This window comes from Phoxinus phoxinus (assembly GCF_949152265.1).
Source record: "Phoxinus phoxinus genome assembly, chromosome: 3".
NCBI classification, from domain to species: domain Eukaryota; kingdom Metazoa; phylum Chordata; class Actinopteri; order Cypriniformes; family Leuciscidae; genus Phoxinus; species Phoxinus phoxinus.
Window position 1 is genome coordinate 43,759,537 of NC_136878.1, and position 20,978 is coordinate 43,780,514.

Sequence of the window (20,978 nt, forward strand, 5' to 3'; positions counted from 1 at the left end):
TTTGACAATTCAGAGGCACTGAATCACAAATACGAAAAAACACATACGAAAATTTCAGACTCAGTGTGCAAGGACCTTGAGTCATTACTTCACGACCACTAAAAAAGTATGATAGTATGAGTGTGTGTGAACGTAATCCAGATGTACTACATTCGCCACACTGTTATTATCATGTGACCTCCCAGCGTCAGTTGCTTCGCCTCACTGCCATTCATAAATCCTCTCCCGTGGCATCATGGGATAGTAAAGTGTCATCGGAAGCACACTTGGAAGTGTGCGATTTCGGATGCAGCCGTGGTTTATTGATGTCGCACTAATTGTGTCACCGGGTTCTGCGCTCCTATTGGTTTATGATTTGATGGTTGTTGTAGGAGGTCACAGTGCCAGAATTTCGTCAAATTTGATCACAGTGGTCATTAATCGACTGTCGGAGAACACGTCAAACTAACGATCAAAATACTTCAGGTTATGGCCCAGGATCAGAGGAACCTTTTAGGATTCACAAAATTGAATCGCAGACGGCCAAAATCGTACAGTGTGAGCCTGGCGAATAGTTTTACATCATCACACTATAGGCCCCGCCCACCGGCGTTCAGTCACTTCCTGTCTCAAACTTTACAGAATCAAGACTTTTACGGTAACTGCGTGAAATGGCATTTGTTAAACCTTTCAATGAAGTTCATAATATAAGATTTGACTCAGGAAATAGTAAAATTGTTTTTATGGCACAAAATTAAGCAATGTTACAGTCCTAAATAAATCTTCTGTAAAGTCAATTAGAATCCAGCACTACACAGACACGAACCAAAATTATATATGAAGTAGAAATAATAATAATGCTACCGCTCCGGCATACTACAGCTGCAAACCCTATGATTCTTTACAGTGTTATTTGCTTTATATTTTAAAAAGGAGACACAAATATATCTGAATGCTAAGAACTGAAGCTAAAATCTCAATGATAAAACTCGGGAAAGAAAAACAGACATGTGACCGATTAGTGATTTAGAGGAAGAGATGGATGGCGTTATATTTACAAATGAAAATTTGAAGTAGGCACATGTTTATTTAGTGTAGACAACACAGCTTCTTATTCATTTGAGATGAAAGATGTAATCTAGAAGGAGAAGGTAATAAACATTGCCATTATGTCTATACACAGTCAGCCATGATCAAAGTAAAGTTAAATCTGAAACAGCAGCTAGCATTTAAATGGTAAATGTCTATATTAAACAAAGAATAGTCCATTTAGCTTGCATCAATAACGGTAATAAAACTCTTTCAACTACAATCTTTCTATATGAGAGAGAATAATGCCTTTACATTATGGGGGGGGGGGGGGGAGAGAGAGAGAGAGTGTGAGAGAGAGAGAGAGCTTATGTATTGAAAATAACAAAAAAATAACTGATTATAAAGGATATTGTAATAACACACCAAACAAATTCTAAATCATCACAGTCTAAAAGTGAATCCTGTGAGAATGGTATGATTTAATCTCTTACACAGGTTGATCAATGCAGGTGTTTACTAAAAATAACATAAAAGGATTTACTTATCAAAGACGCTAATTCAGAAGTCTGCAATCGTTTCTGTGCGACCTCTGTAGGTATAAATAAATTATTAGTATTCATTTACAAACTGGCAACTTGTCCGTATTGCACATAAATGGTGACCAGAATCACCAACTTACAGGAGTAGTTTCCCCCAAATTTTTGAGAATTCGGTCTTTATTTACTCATCCTCGAGGTTTTTTCTTCAGCGAAACAGAAATTTAACGGAACGAGGATGCTCTTTTTCATAAGAGACAAAGCTATCAAACGACAATAATCGCAATAATCCCAAAATGTTTAATTCTGTCATTAATTACTCGCCTTCACGTCGTTCCAAACCGTAAGACTTTTGCTCATCTTTGAAACACAAATGAAGATTTTTAATGAAACCTGAAAGATTTCTGTCGTTCCACTTAAAGTCTGTAACACCAAAACTGACGCTTCAAAAACTTCATAAAGAGATTGTAAAAGCAACTATCATATTTTTTTGTGTTTACCATATTTGATGTGCTCTATGTACGCGCATGAACAAAAGCCTACATGTAATCTGTTCCATCATATAAAGTGATCGTGTCTCTACAGAAGACTTGGATTAAACCACTCGATTCGTAGGGATTATGTTCACAAAATCTTGTTGTTGCAATGCATGAAAGTTTTGGTTGTGTGGACTCTCAATAGAAGGGCTAGCAGGATGAGAGAATACTAAAAAGATCTTCATTTGTGAGAAGTCTTATGGGTTTGGAAGGACATGAGGGCGAGTAATTAATGACAGAGTTTTCATTTTTGGATGAACTATCCCTCAAGTCATCAGTGACTGCAAATCTGCCCCGGCGCCACAGCTACAACATCTGAAATCTTAGACTTACGCGTATTCAGGCTTCAAACACGTCTACGTGTGACAGGTTTATGTTGTCGGTTTGTCTTGTAGAAGTGTTTTTGCATGTTTCCATAATCAGCTCATTAGTAGAGACGCCAAAACCTGAAATAGGCGCCGATAAAATAAAAAGGGTGCAGTGTTCTGATATGGGCTACTGCAAAAAAAAAAAAAAAAAAACGAAGAAATTCATATGGGTTTGGAATGACATGAGGATGAGTAAATTATGCATTTCAATTCATCTATGGATGGTTTCATTAACTTTGAATAGTTTTTACATGACCTTTAACTCTGATTTGGACATTTTAGGAGAACAAATGGTTTTGTGAACCACACCGATCTGTATTTTTGTCAGGAACTGTAAAATGTTGCACATATGCCGTTTAGTGTTGGATGCACTAGCTAGAACTAAAAGTGGGATGGACGTGTGATCTCAGTGCGGCAAAACGCATCTCAAAATAAGGGGTGTAAAAATCCACCTCTGTGATATACATCAGAGAAAACAGATCCCTATAACAACCAAAGTGAGCGAGATAAAGGGCCGTTTTTTAATCAGACTCGTAGAGCGCCGCGTCCAATGAGCTCTGTGGTATCGGTATCCGAGGGGTGACCCTCCTCGTCATCAGTACCTTCATCCGAGTCCTCTACGGGTGAGCAGTACACGTCGTGCTGCGGTGTGTGTGGCAAGCACTGAGCGGAGGTCGTGACCGTCGCCACGGCTTCGGTGGACGTCACTGTGGAGGAGTAGTTGGGAGGCGGGCTGGAGGAGGCAGGGGACGCGGGGTTGGAGGAGCGGAGGAGAGGGGTGCGTTCAGAATCAGCCTCACTGAGCGCTCCTTCCTCTTCCCCGCCAGCCTCACGCGGCCCGGCCTCTTCCTCCGAATCTGAAGACTCGGAGTGTTCTGGGTTGGGACGGGTCACGCGCTGCTTGCACACTGGGCAGGTTTTCTTGGTTAGGGTGAGCCAGGGGTCCACACACTTGCAGTGGTAAGCTGGATGATGGATGCAGAAATAATCATGTTATGGTATTCTGAACAGGGACTAAAATTAACAGTCATTTCGCAGTTTTCTGCATATATGTGAGTGACCCTGGATCACAAAACCAGTCACGAGTCACACCGGTATATTTGTGGGAATAGCCAACAATACATTGTACAGGTCAAAATTATAGATTTTTCTTTTATGACAAAAATCATTAGGATATTAAGATCATGTTCCGTGAAGATATTTAATTAATTTTCTACCGTAAATATATAAAACATGTATTTTCGTGAGTGAATGCAGCACAATCGCCAACATAAATGCACAACTTTAAAGATTTTCTCAATATTTCTTTTTTTGCGCCCTCAGATTCCAGATTTTCAAATAGTTGTATCTCAGCAAAATATTGTCCTATCCTAACAAACCATACATCAATGGAATCTCAATTTCATAAAATTGACCCATGTGAGTGGTTTTGTGGTCCAGGGTCGCATATGTGGAAAACAATGAATATCATTTCCTCCTCGCTGTACCAAATTCAAGCCAGACACAGCCACTCGGGGTGGGCGACATGACCAAAATCTTATATCACGATATGAGTCATTTTATTTCACGATAATGATATATGTATACTATATATATATAATATAGTTATTTTTGCTTTAAATAAGGTTTTTATGATATACTATATTTTTATAATACTAGCCCTAGTAAAACAAAAAAGAAACATTTAATTACTTTCACTTCTAAATCCATACTTTAGATATGCTTATTAGAGAGAACACACTAAAACACACACATTGCTGACACAGATGATGGAGCAGCTCACTTACCATGTGAACACGGCAGCACTCTCAGCTTATCTCCCTCTTCATATTCATCTAGGCAAATCGCGCACACATCATACTCGTCACCTGAGAGAAATATGGCATTATTGAAGTGTTAGATGTTCCAGGAGAACAATCATGCTTGCTATCAGAACCCATCAGTGATCAGTGAGTTTTCTTTGTTCGAGTGTGTGTGGTGCAAACTCCTACATATGAGATTTCACTGCTGTTTATCATCATCTTTAGAGCAGCCAAACATGATTTTATGGGGGAGGACATAGCTGACCTTTGATTATTCGTGTCTTGCAATTACATTTCTTTAGCTATTTTACAGAATTTTTCATCCAAACATGATTTTATGAAAAAACATCTATTATTTGCAACTAGCAGTTGTAATGCATTTCTTTAGCTATGCTATGGAATTTTTCTTAGACTCCAACTCATCTTTGGTTTGCAAACCTGACCATATTTTGAACTTGACCGATGCATTTACAGTAAAAGCGGTTTTGTTGGAGGAGGCAAAACCATTACATAAAAGGCATCCTAGAGATGTGGCCCATGGAGCTTATATTGCATTGAACCCAAACTTTCTTTTGCTCACCTTTAACAAACTTGTGAGTGGGGATTTTCTTCAGCTGTTCTTTGGAGAGTCTGTTTTTCCGAAGTCTCTTCCTGTGCTGAACGCACCGCACAACCTGGACCAGTTAGAAGGAAAAACAGATATTATCATCCACCAATGAACGCATCATTGGCTCTTTTAAAAATCCTACATGGCTGCCTACCTAGACAATTTTTTTTGGCATCATAAAGGCACTCCGGATGTGAAACAATTCCAAACAATAGAAAGAAAAACTATGCTCTACACTCTTTTTCATACTTTTTTGGTACTTTTTAAAGACACACTATGCAGGATTTCCATTTTTGTCAAACAGCAACCCCTAGAGTCGCTGTGGAGTACTTGTATTTAACGTTGCTGTGGTAAACACCACTCACGCAGAGCCGTCTCTGCACTCACGGCCTGATCCCCTCCCCCCTGTATACAGTACATGTTCAGTAGGACGGAAGCGTCGACATCGAACAGACACAGATAGACTCCGAAGCGGTCTACTGACCAGGTAATGTCAGTTACATCGCTGTTATAATATTAATTAATTTGTTACATTTATATAGCGCTTTTCTGGGTACTCAAAGCGCTTTACATGGAGGGGGGGAATCTCCTCAACCACCACCAATGTGGAGCATCACCTGATGATGCGACGGCAGCCATAGTGCGCCAGAACACCCACCACACACCAGCTTACTGGTGGAGAGGAGACAGTGATGAAGCCAATTAGTGTGTATATATATATGAGATGATTAGGAGGCATGATGGACAGAGGCCAAGGGGCAAATTTGGCCAGGATGCCGGGGTTACACCACTACTCTTTTTCGACGGACATCCAGGGATTTTTAATGACCACAGAGAGTCAAGACCTCGGTTTAACGTCTCATCCGAAGGAGGACTGTTGCAGCCCTTCCTGCTTTTTAGCTATCGCCAACGAGTGAAAGCCTGACTCAGGGACTCCTCACGCGGTCAGATTCTCGTTTTCTTTTCCTTGACTCTTCCGACCGTGCTTTCTTCGTCGACTCTGCCATGATTCACGTCTGAAATGCGTGCTAGTGTCTTCCATAGAGGCTGCTTCATGTTGTTGATGTATGTGCCGTAAAGCAAGTCGTGATTCTCGCGAGATTTGGTGGGGCGCCACCTCTCAAACTTGCATTGCTGGTTTTGCCAGCGGCGCGTCCCCCCCGCCCCAGCTTTGCTATTGGGATGATTCGCCCTACTATGAGTTTGTTTACTATCGAAATGGCTTCGAAGCGGTTACATTAAGGTACAAATCTTACATAGTGTGCCTTTAAAGCCTAAAAGCTGCAATCCCCATTCACTGTAATTGAAAACATCTAGTACACTAGTAAATCTTCTCTTTTTGTGTTCCATTTGAAAAAATAAATAAATGTGGGTTTAGGTGAGTTGACCATGTTCATTCTGTGTGACTTTCCTAATATAAAAATACTAGTGTAACACAGCATATCATATTATCATTAGAATATATGTGGAAAAAGTCAAAATAATGTTCTAGACACCTGTAATTCCATGCATGACACATTTAGGGGTTTATAAAGAATGTGAACTGACCAGTATGACGACCATGACAATGATGATCATGCCGACGACTCCAGTGAAGGGGATGAGATAGTAGGACAGAGGAAAGGAGAACTCGGGCTTCAGAATCACAAAGGCCCTGCAGCAAAGTGGGTCAGCAACAAAAGTTACACACACAATAACATACATGAACAACCTACTGCATGCTGGCAAGCTGAAGAAAGTCATTCAAAATGTGTGTGTATACCACATTATTGTTTTTTCTTCTTCTTAATAAGTGGATGACTTGGAGATTATAGTTAAAGAAAAACAAACAACAAACCCTTTACACGGGAACTTCTCTTATACTGTGTTTGAAAGTGTTAAAATATACGATTTTTCTTTTTTGTTGTTGTTGACGGTCGCTTCATTATTACCACACCAGGGCTGAAAAGTGCAGGCATTTCACTCGCATGTGCAGCTAAAAATAGATGTGTGCGAACTATAAAATGTATTTAGGAGCACATAAAAAGCAGGTTCCTGCGGGTCTTTAAAAATGCAGTTTTAAGTATCTTAAATGGTGTAACAAAAGTCTTAATTATCATTTGAAGAGGTAATATTGGGGCTGGAAAACAGGAATTGCGAAACAGTTTGATGCGATTATTAATTATTTCAAAAGGCGATGATTACATTAAAAAAAAGTGAGATCTGCACTTTCAAAGTAAAAATTTTGCCTGTTCTACAGGTTTGAGGTTTTAGAGCAGTTTGCAATCAATAATTACTGTGCATTTAAGCCAAGCGATTGCTTATGATCTACTGTTGATGAATTATGCATTCATATAATGTATTCATAATGAGTGGAATTGTGAATTATGTATACATTACAATGTTTGTTTTGTAATCTTTTGGATAGTTGTAAGAGCGCATATTTTATCTCACTCATATGTTTTAATGATGATGAAAGTAATAAAGACATTTCAAAATAAGAGTCCCTGTGTATTCTGGACTTGTTTATAATAAAAGTCCCACATTATGCATTTTCTGGTAATTATTGGTATTTCGGTAACAAAATAAACTGTATCTGGCATTTAATTCAATGTTTAGAGTATACAGAATTCCATAATTATTAAATACAGTTTGAAGACAGTAAGACTAGTGTACTTTTTGTATTCAAATTAATTAAACCATTTTGTAAAGTTCTCCTTGTATCACTATATTACGGAAAAACTAATGATTTGATATGTTTTCATTGTGCCTCTAAAGTTTTTTATGTGCTCCTAAATTTTTCAAGGATACACACTTGCTCAATGGGGAAAAAAAAGTAACTGCCCTGCACACGTCCATTTTTGTCATTTCATAGCTTTGGTCACTTAATATTAAACAAAGTACAGGAATAATCATAATTATAAAGGAGTAGGTGTGTCCAAATGACTTGTTGTATTTACGTATCTATCTTGTGTAAGAATGTGTGTGGCCTGTTTTATTCTCACCCTTTCTCTGGTATGATAAAACTACGCAGTATTTGAGAGGCATAGTAGCTTGTAAACACAGAGGGAATCTCGATCTCATCCGCGATGGTGTCTAAAAAGAAACAAAACAGATTGCGAGGATGATAAAGTATGTGTCTAGCCACAAATGTCTCAAACCATTTTGAATAGGACTGTATTGAAATGAGCAAAATTCGAAAGAAAGCCAGGTAGACTTCAAACCACAAACCACCACTTACATTTTAATTTATTAAAAATGTTTAAGTTACACTTTGTTTCGATAGTGCACTTTAGACATTCTACTAATAAGTAGCCTAACTTTGCAACTACATGTCAACTAACTCTCATTAGAGTATTAGTAGGTTAGGGTTACTTGCAAAGTTAGTATATACTAGTTATAATAATGTCTGAGGAGCATCAAAATAAAGTGTTAGCAGATATTAAACAGGCAGTCTACTAATACTCTGCTAGTTGACATGTAGTTGCAAAGTTACATATAATTTGTAAAATGTCTCAAGTGGACAATCGAAATAAAATGTTACAAAGATGTCTAATCTGATTTCCAGCTATCAATAAGAGTGTAGTATTCTCAATAACATTTCACACACACTCAGCACAGAAAACATGACGTGCACAGATTCTCTGTGGGCCTAACCATGCCAACTAACATTAAACAAACCTAGGAGTTTATTTGCCATAATTGTTCAATACAAGCAGTGTGTGTGTGTGTGTGTGTGTCAATCTCACCATTGCTGGATCCCATACTGAGAAGTGAATTAGAGAACATGTTGTGAACTATGGCTGCACTGTAACCGGCCTGCTGTGCATGAAGCACCTATAAGACCCGAAAAACAAGACATCAACAATATCGCTCGCTTTTTCTGTTGTTCATTATCGACTAATCAAAGTGTGGATGCATGACATTTCTTTTGGCCAACTCAGTCTGCAATATAATTAGCACTTATTCAGGTGAAACTCGAAAAATTAGAATATCGTGCAAAAGTTAATTTATTTCACTAATTCAACTTAAAAGGTGAAACTAATATATTATATAGACTCATTACACACAAAGTGAGATATTTCAAGCCTTTATTTGTAATGATTTTGATGATTATGGCTTCCAGCTTATGAAAACCCCAAATAAAATAGAATATTGTGAAAAGGTTTTCATAAGCTGTAACCCATAATCATCAAAATTATAACAAATAAAGGCTTGAAATATCTAATTTTGCATGTAATGAGTCTATATAATATATTAGTTTCACCTTTTAAGTTGAATTAGTGAAATAAATGAACTTTTGCACGATATTCTAATTTTTCGAGTTTCACCTGTATGTAGATTTTAAACAATATACTTTTAATTTATTAGAATAGCCTTGCTGTGCATTAACCTTGATATCAAAGTTACAGTCATAGCGTCGAATGAGGACAATGTATTTTGTAGTGCCGTTTGTAGTGGGATCTGAAGGTGTGGGAGAAACTGGAGGAGGATCTATAGGTGTGCAAGCGTTCTGAGGACGAGCTTCAACCAGCACACCCTGCGGGAGAGAGAGAGAGAAAAGTCAGTCACGCTAATACAGTTACATTAGTTAGTCACTGGGTAAAACTACAAGTCCAGCAGAAGGGATTCATTACCATGAGTCCATCTTTTGGCAGGGCAAAGCCAAAGAGAGAAGGCAGATCTTCAAACAGCATGGAGGTCATGTTACTGTAATGCTGCATGGAATAAAGTACAGTCCATTAGCAAATGCAGTATAAAAACATTATAGAGCAATCAAACAACCCACATTATTCAATTAATATTGATTGTAAAAAGGTGAAGCGTGTAGATTTCATGCAATCAAATACTACATTTTTTTTTACTGTGCCATACATTTTAAATGTCTATAAAAGCACTAATAAGATATAATAATATAATAATTGTGAAACCAGACACTTACAGCATATATATATGCCTGACCAGGAGAGGGTGCCAGAGCGAAGCAGAAGACAAGGACCGAGACGCCCAGTCGCGTCCCCACACACACCATCCTGAATTAGGCTGGGGCCTGATGAGGGGCGATGAAGACCTGCAAATAGATTCATGAGTTTACAAACTTTTACATCAATCACCAAATTGTTCAATGAGCAATGTCTAAAGAAATAAAGAAAAGTATCAAATAGTTCAAGCTGTTACATACATATATCACTTTTTATATAGCTTTACACTATAAAATAAATGTTGACTTACAAATTGATTCTAAGAAAGCACATATCAACTCAATATCAAGTAATAAAACATTTCTTCCCTCAGGATGAAGTCGTGACTATCAGCAGTTGTGTAAGTGCCCGATCTGTGCTAATAATAACATGAATGGAGCTATGAATGATTTTATCGGTTTGATTTATATTACTGCAGCTAATGAGCTTTTAAAGTCGCTGATGAAACTGAACTTTTCTTCTATTTTGTCATGTATATCCGAGCGTAACGGATTACTGAAGAAAAAAAGATGGAGTTTAGCGGACTAAATGACTAAAGTCCAGCATACGTCATCGGAGAGAAGAAGGAGTTGTGACATTTTGATTATACATTATCATTTAAAAACTATAAAAATCATAAAAATTATGAAAACATACACAGATTAATTATTCCCAATATGATATATAGCATGCATTTACAAAACAGATAGGGTGAATTTTCATTTCATGCCTTCAGTTTCCTATTTTTTTTAACAGTTTCCTATTCCTATTCAAACAGCATGCTAAACTAATAAAAAAAAAACTTGCAATATGGCTAAGTGTGGTTATTAAATTGCAAAGGTTGCGGTTTAACTAAATACATGCACTGGATGTTTCAGAGTAAAGAGCGGCCCTGTTCATTCACACGTGAGCAGCTCATTATACGCCAGTGTTTCCAGTAAATGCTGCTCAACACGAACTCCATCTCAGCAGCTGGTCTAACTTTGGGTCACTTTAACCTGTATTTAACACTTTAACTTGTACCAGACATCTTCACACACTTGTAATGAGAAGCGATTATTGACAGAGAAGCTTTAAGGACTTCCTGCAGTTCTGTCAAAAAAGTTTGAACATTTCAAGAATTACACTCTACTCAGCTTTCCAATACATAATTAATCCTAATTGTAAAACACACTGAGCACGTTCAGCACTTTCAAGTGTTACTACACTGAGAGAAACCTTCTGTCTTCTTGACAGCTGCTCCCTGAGTCACAGGAAGTGAAACCAACTACGGGAATAAGCATATTCTGGAAACTAGCCTATAAACTTAAGACTAATCTCTCTAGTTCAAATTACAATAACACAGCTTTAATGCCAATGTAAAGAAAGATATAGCCTACTTTTAATGGGGTTAATTCATTAACATGTATTGGCAAAACCCCAAAGTAAGCATTCATTTCAATTCAATAAAAAACAATAGATAAGACATGTATGCAAGGTGTGCCTGAGAGTCACGCAACATGTTGAGTATCTGGTGGCTCAAAAGAAGAGCAGTCTTTCTAGATTTGCAAATGTTATATTTGTGTTGTATTCTGATTAAACAAGAAACCAGGCATACACATTTTCAGATGTGATTCTGCTACACTCAGTCTGTCAACAAATACACTCAACAAAAGCGATTAATCGGCTAGTATTTAGCCGTTTGGAGATTAGTCACCAGCCAATTAATAGTAGTGGGATTTCTTTTTCATTAAAGATTCAAAGTAAGTTGGCAATTTAATCATCAACATTTTTCTACTTAAAATAGTGTTAATCTCCTAATGCTTATTGCTTACAATACCATGGCCTTATTTTTCTGTTAGTGTTGACTGCTGACTTCAAGACGTGACATGTGACTTGCTTTACGCATTTTATTGCCAAGCCCTAGAAAATTATGGGGAACAGTAAAACAAAATAGCAGTTTGTCGCACAAGTCAGTACTCATAGATCAGTAAAACTAGTAATGTTTTAGCAGACTTTATCGCTACTGAGCAACAGCACAGACTTTATAACCAACAATTACAACGTAATTACAACCCGTGAGTCCTTTAACTGACACACACACAGACAGACACGAAACAGGGACTAAAATAAAATCTCCAAATTCCCATCTGGTAACTATGATAATGTACGAAATATAATAATTGCGTCATGAATCGATCATCCCTCGACTTGGAGGAAGCTAACGTTACTTCACGACTCCTTCGGTCTCATTGAATAAACTCTTTCTGAAAAACATAATTATATGTGGAAAGTACACAGGAGCGATACAGTGTCGTTTGTAATGTAACAATGGCAAGGTGTCAGTAAGTTTGTAATTGTTTACTCACTCACTGTACAAGCGACTGCCAGCTAGCTGGATAATCACTCGTATTTCTTAGCGGACAGCTAGTCTTCCACTCGCGTCGTTGCGTTGATTCGGCTGTAATCGTTGTGACACGACGCTTATTCTTCCAAAAGATCCTTCTCGAAGCTCATAGCTCATTGATTTATCTCGGTTTCTCTGGATGCTTGGCTGATTCGACCCTTCGTGGAACTACGATCTCTCGTTTGTTTACAATTCTGCAAGGCCAACAGGAAGTGCGAGAACTGCAAGTATCGCGATATCGATGACTGAGATTTCAAATGAGGGTGCGCGGATCCACCTGGGGATTCATGAAGGAAGTGCAGTGTGATGGAAGTTCCAGTGGCAAATTAATTAAATCAAATGTTAAATGAATAAAAAAAAAATGTTTTAATAGGGCAAGGTTTTAAAATTGTAGTAAATATTATAAATAACCAGGAAAATTAACCTTCATGGTATATGCACGATTTTTTTGAAGGGTAAATAAAGGGTAAACCATCAATCAGTAAAGAGACAGGGAATACGATTTGCCTTTAGCACAACTCTTTATTTTGAAACGTTTTTATGTCATTACAGTCGACTTACATACAATTTAGCATCATATTTGATCCATCTAGTCATGGTCCATGACCCAGGATGATGATTAGCCAGTGTAAATGGACAGCATATGTTAGATACAGATGAGATGAGATACATATGCTTTATTAGAGCTCAATGCAAACAGACTGAATTCAACACCTGTATATAAAAGACACAATGTACACTTAAAACATATCCTTACCCAAATGTATTTAAAACAAACCAAAAGAACAGTTACAAGAAACTACTAGTTTAAGGACATGCTGTCTCATGACTTAAAATAAACACGATTAAAATATCCATGGAGTCAAAACTACCAGTTATGTCAAGACAATAAATATGACTGTTTTAATCAATAGAAATGCAAATGAAAACTATAATAAAACCAAATGTGTTTTAACAGATAACATTAAATAGCTAATAGAGATCACCATGCCGAAATACACAGGGATTTGCTATATTATTAAACAACATGTTTCTGTTTATTCTAATAATGACCTTTAAAAACACATTATTTGGGACAGTAATGTAGAGTTCAAAGTATTTTTGAACAGTGCGCTTATACTGTGGCAGTTCTGGACTGCCTTTATGTGCATAAATTCATCTTTACCAAACCCTGCTGTTCGTGTAAAACATTGTCATAGGAGTAAAATACTGTTCTATCACCCAACTGATCATATACACACACACACACACGCCCCTCACACACCGCTGCCGCTGCCAGCTCCTTCTTCCTCGCCTTTCTTCTGCCTTTTCTTGGCTCGGATCTCGTTCATGGCTTCCTCAATGGAGCGAGTGTCTCTCTTATTGGCCACAGGAACTGTAACAATGAGAGTAAACACACATGGTAAAAAAAAGACAAAAGGTTTAAAGTCAGTATGAAACCAAAATTGATTTACTTCTTATATGCGGTTTACGTCTGGTAAACGACCAGTGTTGTGATCTCATGACAAGAGGCCAGGCGAGTCGGTTACATGTTTCTGGTCACACTTTTAGATTAGGGTTAGCAATAATTCTCACTATTAACTAAGACTTTTGCCTCAATAGACTCCTAATTACTGCTTTATAATAGTTAGTAAGGTAGTGGTTAAGTTTAGGTATTGGGTAGGATTAGGAATGTAGAATTAGGTCATGCATAAAAAGGCATTAATATGTGCTTTACAACTACAAGTACTAAAAAAACAGCCAATATCCTAGTAATACACAGCTAGTTAATAGTGAGAACTGGACCCTAAACTAACGTGTTACCCATGTTTCCCCCTGGCAGTAACATGCATCTCCTGTGACCACTTGTAATTGAATCTGAAGGATTTTTGAAGATTTTACGTCACTCGCTACACCACTGTGTGTTAAAAAGCTCTCCAGTTTCTATATTTAAAGGGGTCATGACATGAGAAATCAAATTTGCATGTATTTTTTGCCACATAATGGTCTTTGTACCATTAAAACGTCCTGCAAGTTTCATAGCTTAAAACATCCTACTCATTACAGTATAAACAAAGCATTTATTTAATCAAGCTACACTGGACGAGCGTCACGTCAAAAGCAAATAAAACCCATTATAATGAGTGATGCTGTCTACACTGGACTTCAGTTTCTGACGTAATCCACACACTTGAGTCTGTCGAGAACAGGACAAGTTCACTTGTTTTGACGCGTCCAGTTTAAACAGCTTATTTGCATCACTGTGTGCCTCATATTATGTGCTTTGGGCAGTCACAGAAACACAGTGTTGTATAAACAGTAGTTTCGCCGTTTGTGTGGAAAAATGTCACATGGTGACGGAAAATGCATCAACTGCAGTGAAAAAGAGAGTTCATAGCTTTATAGTGTAAAGTGCTTACTGAGCACTAAGGATAGCAATGAACTAAAGCGTCTGCTTGCTCGTGTATACCTGTTTTTAATTCACATGCACTTTGCACGATGCAATAAAAAATGTTTTGCTAGACTTCTTCAGTCTGTACTGGATTCAGTAGGCGGCCAACAACCTTCTTGCTCGTTTTCAAGTATTCCCTTGGCTCTGCGCACCTGAAGCAAAAGGATTTATTGTCTATTTGGAGCTAGAGGTCTGCAAGCCCGACACGCTAAGCCCAATCGGGCCGGGCTCGGGCCATTTTTTTCTTTACAGCGCGGGTCGGACTCGGGCTTATTTAGCTTCTCTCTTTTCATTGTGCCCATAATATACGGGCAGAGCACACGTCACATAGTGTGTACGAAATATTGTTATATTGATTACATTATAAATCGCCTAAGCAACACAAACGCAATACGCATGCGACGCGTCACTCACTTGCATTAACAGGTGACAGTTGACCATGCAGAGCATCAGGGAGAAGTTGGAGCGTGGGGAGTTGATAAAAGTTCAGATTAATATTATTTAACATTAGCCAGTTGGCGAAGAGTTCTTCATTTTTGAACATTGTTTTGAAAATTGTTCTTCAGTTACTTAAAAGCAAAGAAAGGTAGGGCGTTTATTTACTTATTTTTGCGGTTGGATGCCGTAGCGCTATATTCTCTACTGCATGCTTATGCTTCTCTGTAATGTCCGTCCAATTTTTGTGGGCATGATGTTTCAGGCCTATTATAAAAGTGTACCTCTTAGTAGCGTGTGACTTGTGAGTGTTTGCATGTAGCAGAGACCGCGCGCGACAGAGAGAGCTTAAAGGAGAACTCCGGTCAATTTTAACATTGAGCTCAATTTTTAGTAAATTTGGAGTGCTGTCAATACAGAGAACAACGACAAAAATCGGTGTTGCCTACACTGTGTTATCCTCTTTTTAAAATTTACACCCTATTGACTTGAATGGGGCAAGTTTTAAACTTAACCAGTTCTTAGTCTTATCATCTTTGATGTGTCATTACAAGTGCCCAGCCATGTTGAGTGATTCCTTAAGAGTGAACACGAGTGAATCTGACTACAGTAGATGTGAAAGATATTAATAAAAATGATGTTATATCAGCCAGCGCACAGACCTGTATTTAGTTCCTGTTTTCGGTCGAAGTCCACAGTAGTCGATTGTCGAGTTCACGCGCGTGATCATAGTAACTAAACCTATGCGCGTGAACTCGACAATCGACTACTTTGGACTTCGACCGAAAACAGGAACTAAATATAGGTCTGTGCGCTGGCTGATATAACATCATTTTTATTCATATCTTTCACATCTACTGCAGTCAGATTCACCGTGTTCACTCTGAAGGAATCACTCAACATGGCTGGGCACTTGTATGACACATCAAGGATGATAAGAGGATAAAAGCAGGTTTAAAACTTGCCCCATTCAAGTCAATAGGGAGCAAATTTTAAAAAGAGAATAACAAGGTGTAGGCAACACCGATTTTTGTCGTTGTTCTCTGTATTGACAGCACTCCAAATTTACTAAAAATTGAGCTCAATGTTAAAATTGACCGGAGTTATCCTTTAAAGTGATATTGATGTTGGTCTCGAGTTGGGTTCGGGCTGAAAAATTGCAGGCGTTGTCGGACTGGGGCCGAGTAGGGCTGGAGTTTTTGGCCCGTGCAGTTTTTTCTAGTTTACCTTTATAGTACGAAAAGTCCATTCGGGAAAAACTTGATGGTATAGTCAGCAATATATAGAGGATGCACAATCCTAGAGTCTTTTTATAACAATATCACACGCTGCCTTCGTCCAATCAGTGGCACTGACAACGCAAATATGCCGAGAAGAATGTGAACCCGGGGTTTAGGAGTTTACAGTCTGAAATAGCAGCTTATGAATAACCAGGATTTAATTGTTAAAGTATGAGCAGTGTGAAACGTGACGCAAGATAACCCAGGATTACATTTACCCGGGGATAACTAATGTAAGTGTAAAATGCCCTAAATGCGCAATACTTTATTCGTTAGTTATTTAGAGGACACAGAACTGCGTGATATAGATGTAAAGTGTTTTTACTACGTGTTTAATATACACACCACATCCATATGCCTGGTTGGCTTCCAGCGTGTGTGCGGCGTCTTTAGCAGCAGACGTTCCTATCAGATGGCTGTATTTGTCCCTGTAGTTTGAGTTGGGCGACGCAGGCCTCTTCACACTGCGACTGGCCGCTTCCATCTCCAGCGCAGCCTTTTCCTGAAGAGAGTGCAGAAAAACATGTAAATATGTGTTCGAAGAAGTAGTCAAATACAGGATATCCAATTAGACACATACTTCCCAACAGAAATATGAATTCATAACAAAGCTCTATAAGATTATGAAATGACTTTCTCTGCTTATCTGACGTTCTGAGGTTTTGAAGCCTGACAGACTGCTGCTCTTGCACAGATTTCTGTATGGATGTCCTCTTACCTTTAGTCGACGCCTCTCCTCAGCTTTCTGCGGGTCCCACTCCTCACCTTTGCGATAAGCCTCCAGTTCTTCATCTGATGGTGCAAACTCCTTCAAAAACAAACACACAACCAAACACACTAAGCATTATTACACAGTGTTCATAAATTTAGGATAGATTTATGAGGTAGTTTTTAGGGATGTAACGATACCCTCATCTCACAATTCGATAAATATCACGATACTGATCTCACGATACGATACTATTGCGATACTCCAAGACATATGATTAAGGTTAACAAAAAATGTACTGTTGATTAAAAGGCTAAATTTGGTATTACATTGTGTGTGTAAATAAATAGGCTTGGATGTAGTGCTGGAAACCCAAAGCACAGGACAATAGAGACACCAGAATAAAAATATCCATAATTCTGAAGCTGAAAATAGTACTGAATTATTTTAGACGAATATGCTTGTCTCTGACTAGATATATAAAAAATAATGTAGGCCACTTTTTACTGGTAACATCACACATTTGGCATTATCAGGACCCACAAATATCCCCCCATTGCATTATTATACATTATATATATAGCAGTTTAATGTAGTACTGACACTTAAACTCTGAAAACTAGTTTTTTTTCCCTCACACAGTTATTTTAATTTTGGGTGAACTATACACAATAAATATTGTCACTCTAAGATGCATATATTGTTGCATTTTAGTATTGTGGTGTATTGTGACACGATATATTGTTACACCCCTAGTAGTTTTGGTTCCTTACCACTGTCCCTTTTGGCTTAGTCAGGATTAAACAGACAGTTAATATTCAGAGGACAAAACTTGAGCTGGATGATGGCACTATTGTCTTCTGTAGAGCTGCTTTATAGATTAATCATATTTGTTTCATAATTGACAAACGTTGCTAAATTAACACAATTACTGAAGTGAATTGAATCAACGTTGAACTGACTTGAACTAGATAAGGACACTATTTCCTTCTGAAAAGCTGATTTACAGCTGAAAAGTTGTTACATAATTGTTGTATTTTGCATAATGTAGTTTTCCTGTTTATCGCTATGAAGCCGCTTTGAAAAAATCTGTATAGCATAATGCGCTGTAGAAATAAAAGTGAGAATTTGTTTTATTTTTTCATTTGTATTTTTTTATTTTTGCCACTTTTTAAATGTCTATATAGTTTTTATTATTTTTAGTTTGAGTTCTTTTTGCACATCAAGATAAACAAAGAAAATGAGAAATATTGAGCTAAAATAAAATATATAAAAAAACGTACATTTATTTAATTTTTGTAAACATTTATTTTATTTCAAGCAAAAAAAAAAGTTTTTTTAACGGTTTAAGTTTTCATTTCAGTTAACTATGATAACTCTGGTGCAAACAGAATTAAAAAATGCCGATGTACAGTATACTACTAAACACAAGAAAACATATTTACAAGGATCCTCCGGAGAGAAAGTTGTCTTCAATACATACCTTTTTAAACAGCATGACGTATCTGCTCTCTTCATCCTCACCAAAGGAAAAGGACGACAGTCCTGCGACCTCGGCCACATCATGCCTGAGAGAAGTGGAGGCGTTAGCATGAACTGTACGGTACACCAATCAAAAAAACTAGCCATGGCTTACTTATAGTTGTTTCTTAATATTAAACTAGAACGGCCAATGCATTTAAAACAAATGTATTTTAACATTGATTAATCACAGTTGGTAATGTTATAGACTCTGAGAAGATCTTATGCCATTCTGAAGGGCATAAAATGTAACCCTAATCTAGGAATTTACCTTGTTAATCGAGAGTATCTGCAAACACGCTTCTATAGCATGTAGTTTGCAGAAGACCTCATCATGTCTTAAGAAATTTATATACAAAAAAATAAACAGTGAAAAGGACGATATCATTCTGTTTATTTTAAGCATGAGCTGCAGACAATGTTTTTCATTTAGTTTAAAGTCAGCATGAAACAGAAGTTGTGATAGTATTTTCCTACTTTATTGTGATGTATATTTTTAGGAAAGATTTACAAGGACACATGAATAAATAAATAAAAATGCTATGTGCATGGACAAATCATTTATAATAAATACTGCAATATTACATAAAGCATTAAGAACAACTAATGTTATGTACTAAAATAACTAAAATGGAAACAAAATGAACATAAAATATATAAACATATTTAAAACAATAATAATAATAACAAAAAACACACAAATGACTAAAATGTCAACTAAATTTAAAATCCAAACTGAAAAATATTAAAATAAAAGCCAATTCAATATATTACTTTAAAACTATAATAGTATCTCTATTAATAATAGTAAAACTATAGTAGTAAATAACACTGTGTTGAACTCACAATATGCTTCTCTCGATCTTTCCCATTGGGTCATATTTCTTCTTCTGCAGTTTGCTGTCCTGAATGAAGCTTGACACCTCTTTCTCCATCTAAAGCAAAAAAAAAATCAAAAAAAAAAAATCACACTCATTTTCATAAACAAAAGCTTATGATGTCATGGGTTTATGTGAGACAAAGAAAAGCAGTACCTTTCTCCTAAACTCAGTTTTTTTTCTCTTCTCATCCTCCTCGAGCTTCTTCAGTCTGGCTGCTTGTTCTGCACAAAAAATAATCAGAAAATACAATAAAAAAGACAAAAATTATTTCGTAAGCAACACCTGTATGTGCACCGTTGGAGTTATTAGTGAACAATTAGACAGTTTATTGAACATTGTCCACATTGTTTATGAAATAGCTGTGGCTGTAATATTATCAAAGCTTGGCTATTATTGTTGAACTGCTATCTTGCAATAGATTATTCACGCTTTTAAGCAAATGTACGGCTGGCCTATTTATAAAACAGTTTTATATCAACCACAGAAGGCATCAACAAACCAGATATGACGTCGAGACGATTTTCAACAACAGATGACGTATGGACGGTCATGTATTATTTCTCAGGCGGTGATTGGTTATATTTATTGCAGAGTTAGTGTCGCAGAGGGCACTCGGATATTTGTTTATTTCCACTTGTAAATCTACAAGCATTCTCAGTTTCATATTCTCAGCTACAAGGAAGTGTATTTGTAGAATTAAAACTTTGGTACCTCTAGCTTTCCGTCGGCTTTCTTGGTTGTGAACGGTTGGAGGCTTTTCCATCGAGCTCAAGATCGAGCCCAGGAGGTCCGCCATCTTTGGACTGTCTGATTCTGACCGGAAACTCGCTGCATGCTGCATTCTTGAAATTGCATTCTGGGTAATGTGGTCCAACCAGCGGATTTCACAATGACGTCATTAAATCCAAATTAATGGGTTGAATCTAAAGAAAAACACCCAGGCGTACGATGAATAGTCTTTGTGTAGTTGAGCAAATGCTACATAGGTTTTATCATGTAGAAACTTTTACAAAAATGCTTTTCATGTTATATTATGTTTCTTGATAGTTTTAAGATTCACATTCAGAAACAGTTTTTCGTTTATTCTGCTCATTTATTCACGCATTGACTCTCTTTACTCTCAGTTTAGAATATGTCTATTTTTAAAGGTTTTTATTAATTATGTTTCTGAACGGAATATTTATAAAAAATAATGTTTGGTTAATTATCAATTTGTTATTTTTAGGTGCATGTCATGTATAGAAATTAAGCAAGAATAAACTATTGTTCTACACCCCGCAATACAACAACAAAGTATATTATATCAACATTTTATATTTTTTTAAAATCATGTTTTCATGTTTACTAATGAAATGTTACTTAAAACAGCGCTGATTAATTAACTAGTTTTGTTAAATTGTTTAATTTGTTGTTTCTGCATAGCAAATGAAAACGTTTCTTTCCTTGATGAAAGCCAAAATAGCAGGATTATTTTTAATAGATGGTCTCGTTTGATATCATTCTTTTAAAAACAAAAATGCAATCAATGCCTACTA

At 37.0% G+C, this 20,978-nt stretch overlaps 2 protein-coding genes across 3 annotated transcripts; both read right to left on the reverse strand.

Annotated features, from left to right (window-relative positions):
- Positions 1-706: 706 nt before the first annotated feature.
- Positions 707-12,417, reverse strand: rnf167 (ring finger protein 167). Of its 2 annotated transcripts, none has more exons than XM_079605991.1 (10): positions 12,149-12,417; positions 9,782-9,910; positions 9,477-9,557; positions 9,233-9,379; positions 8,589-8,676; positions 7,845-7,935; positions 6,409-6,514; positions 4,834-4,927; positions 4,239-4,319; positions 707-3,416 (listed from the first exon to the last, which is right to left on the reverse strand). In XM_079605991.1, exons 2-10 carry the CDS (start codon positions 9,869-9,871, stop codon positions 2,977-2,979), a joined length of 1,218 nt encoding a protein of 405 aa, XP_079462117.1. In that variant the 5' UTR covers positions 9,872-9,910; positions 12,149-12,417; the 3' UTR covers positions 707-2,976. The 2 variants fall into 2 exon arrangements, with proteins under 2 accessions (XP_079462117.1, XP_079462118.1); XM_079605992.1 differs by having other exon boundaries at positions 12,153-12,387.
- A 271-nt stretch (positions 12,418-12,688) lies between these two features.
- On the reverse strand, positions 12,689-20,727 carry spag7 (sperm associated antigen 7). Its single transcript, XM_079606381.1, has 7 exons — positions 20,155-20,727; positions 19,597-19,664; positions 19,409-19,497; positions 18,525-18,609; positions 17,051-17,140; positions 16,678-16,834; positions 12,689-13,561 (listed from the first exon to the last, which is right to left on the reverse strand). Exons 1-7 carry the CDS (start codon positions 20,282-20,284, stop codon positions 13,443-13,445), a joined length of 738 nt encoding a protein of 245 aa, XP_079462507.1. The 5' UTR covers positions 20,285-20,727; the 3' UTR covers positions 12,689-13,442.
- Between the last annotated feature and the right edge of the window lie 251 nt (positions 20,728-20,978).

Bases quoted from the DNA above. Each gene is read 5' to 3' on its own strand.
- spag7 (XM_079606381.1), bottom strand. From the start codon at position 20,284: ATGCAGCATGCAGCGAGTTTCCGGTCAGAATCAGACAGTCCAAAGATG. The intron at 19,498-19,596 runs GTACTGCTTTTC...TTTTTGCTTTAG, and splicing joins AAACTGAGTTTAGGAGAAAG to ATGGAGAAAGAGGTGTCAAG. The intron at 18,610-19,408 runs GTGAGTTCAACA...CACTTCTCTCAG, and splicing joins AAGATCGAGAGAAGCATATT to GCATGATGTGGCCGAGGTCG.
- rnf167 (XM_079605991.1), bottom strand. From the start codon at position 9,871: ATGGTGTGTGTGGGGACGCGACTGGGCGTCTCGGTCCTTGTCTTCTGC. The intron at 8,677-9,232 runs GTTAATGCACAG...CGGGTCTTATAG, and splicing joins ACTGTAACTTTGATATCAAG to GTGCTTCATGCACAGCAGGC. The intron at 4,320-4,833 runs GTGAGCAAAAGA...TATTTCTCTCAG, and splicing joins CACTCACAAGTTTGTTAAAG to GTGACGAGTATGATGTGTGC.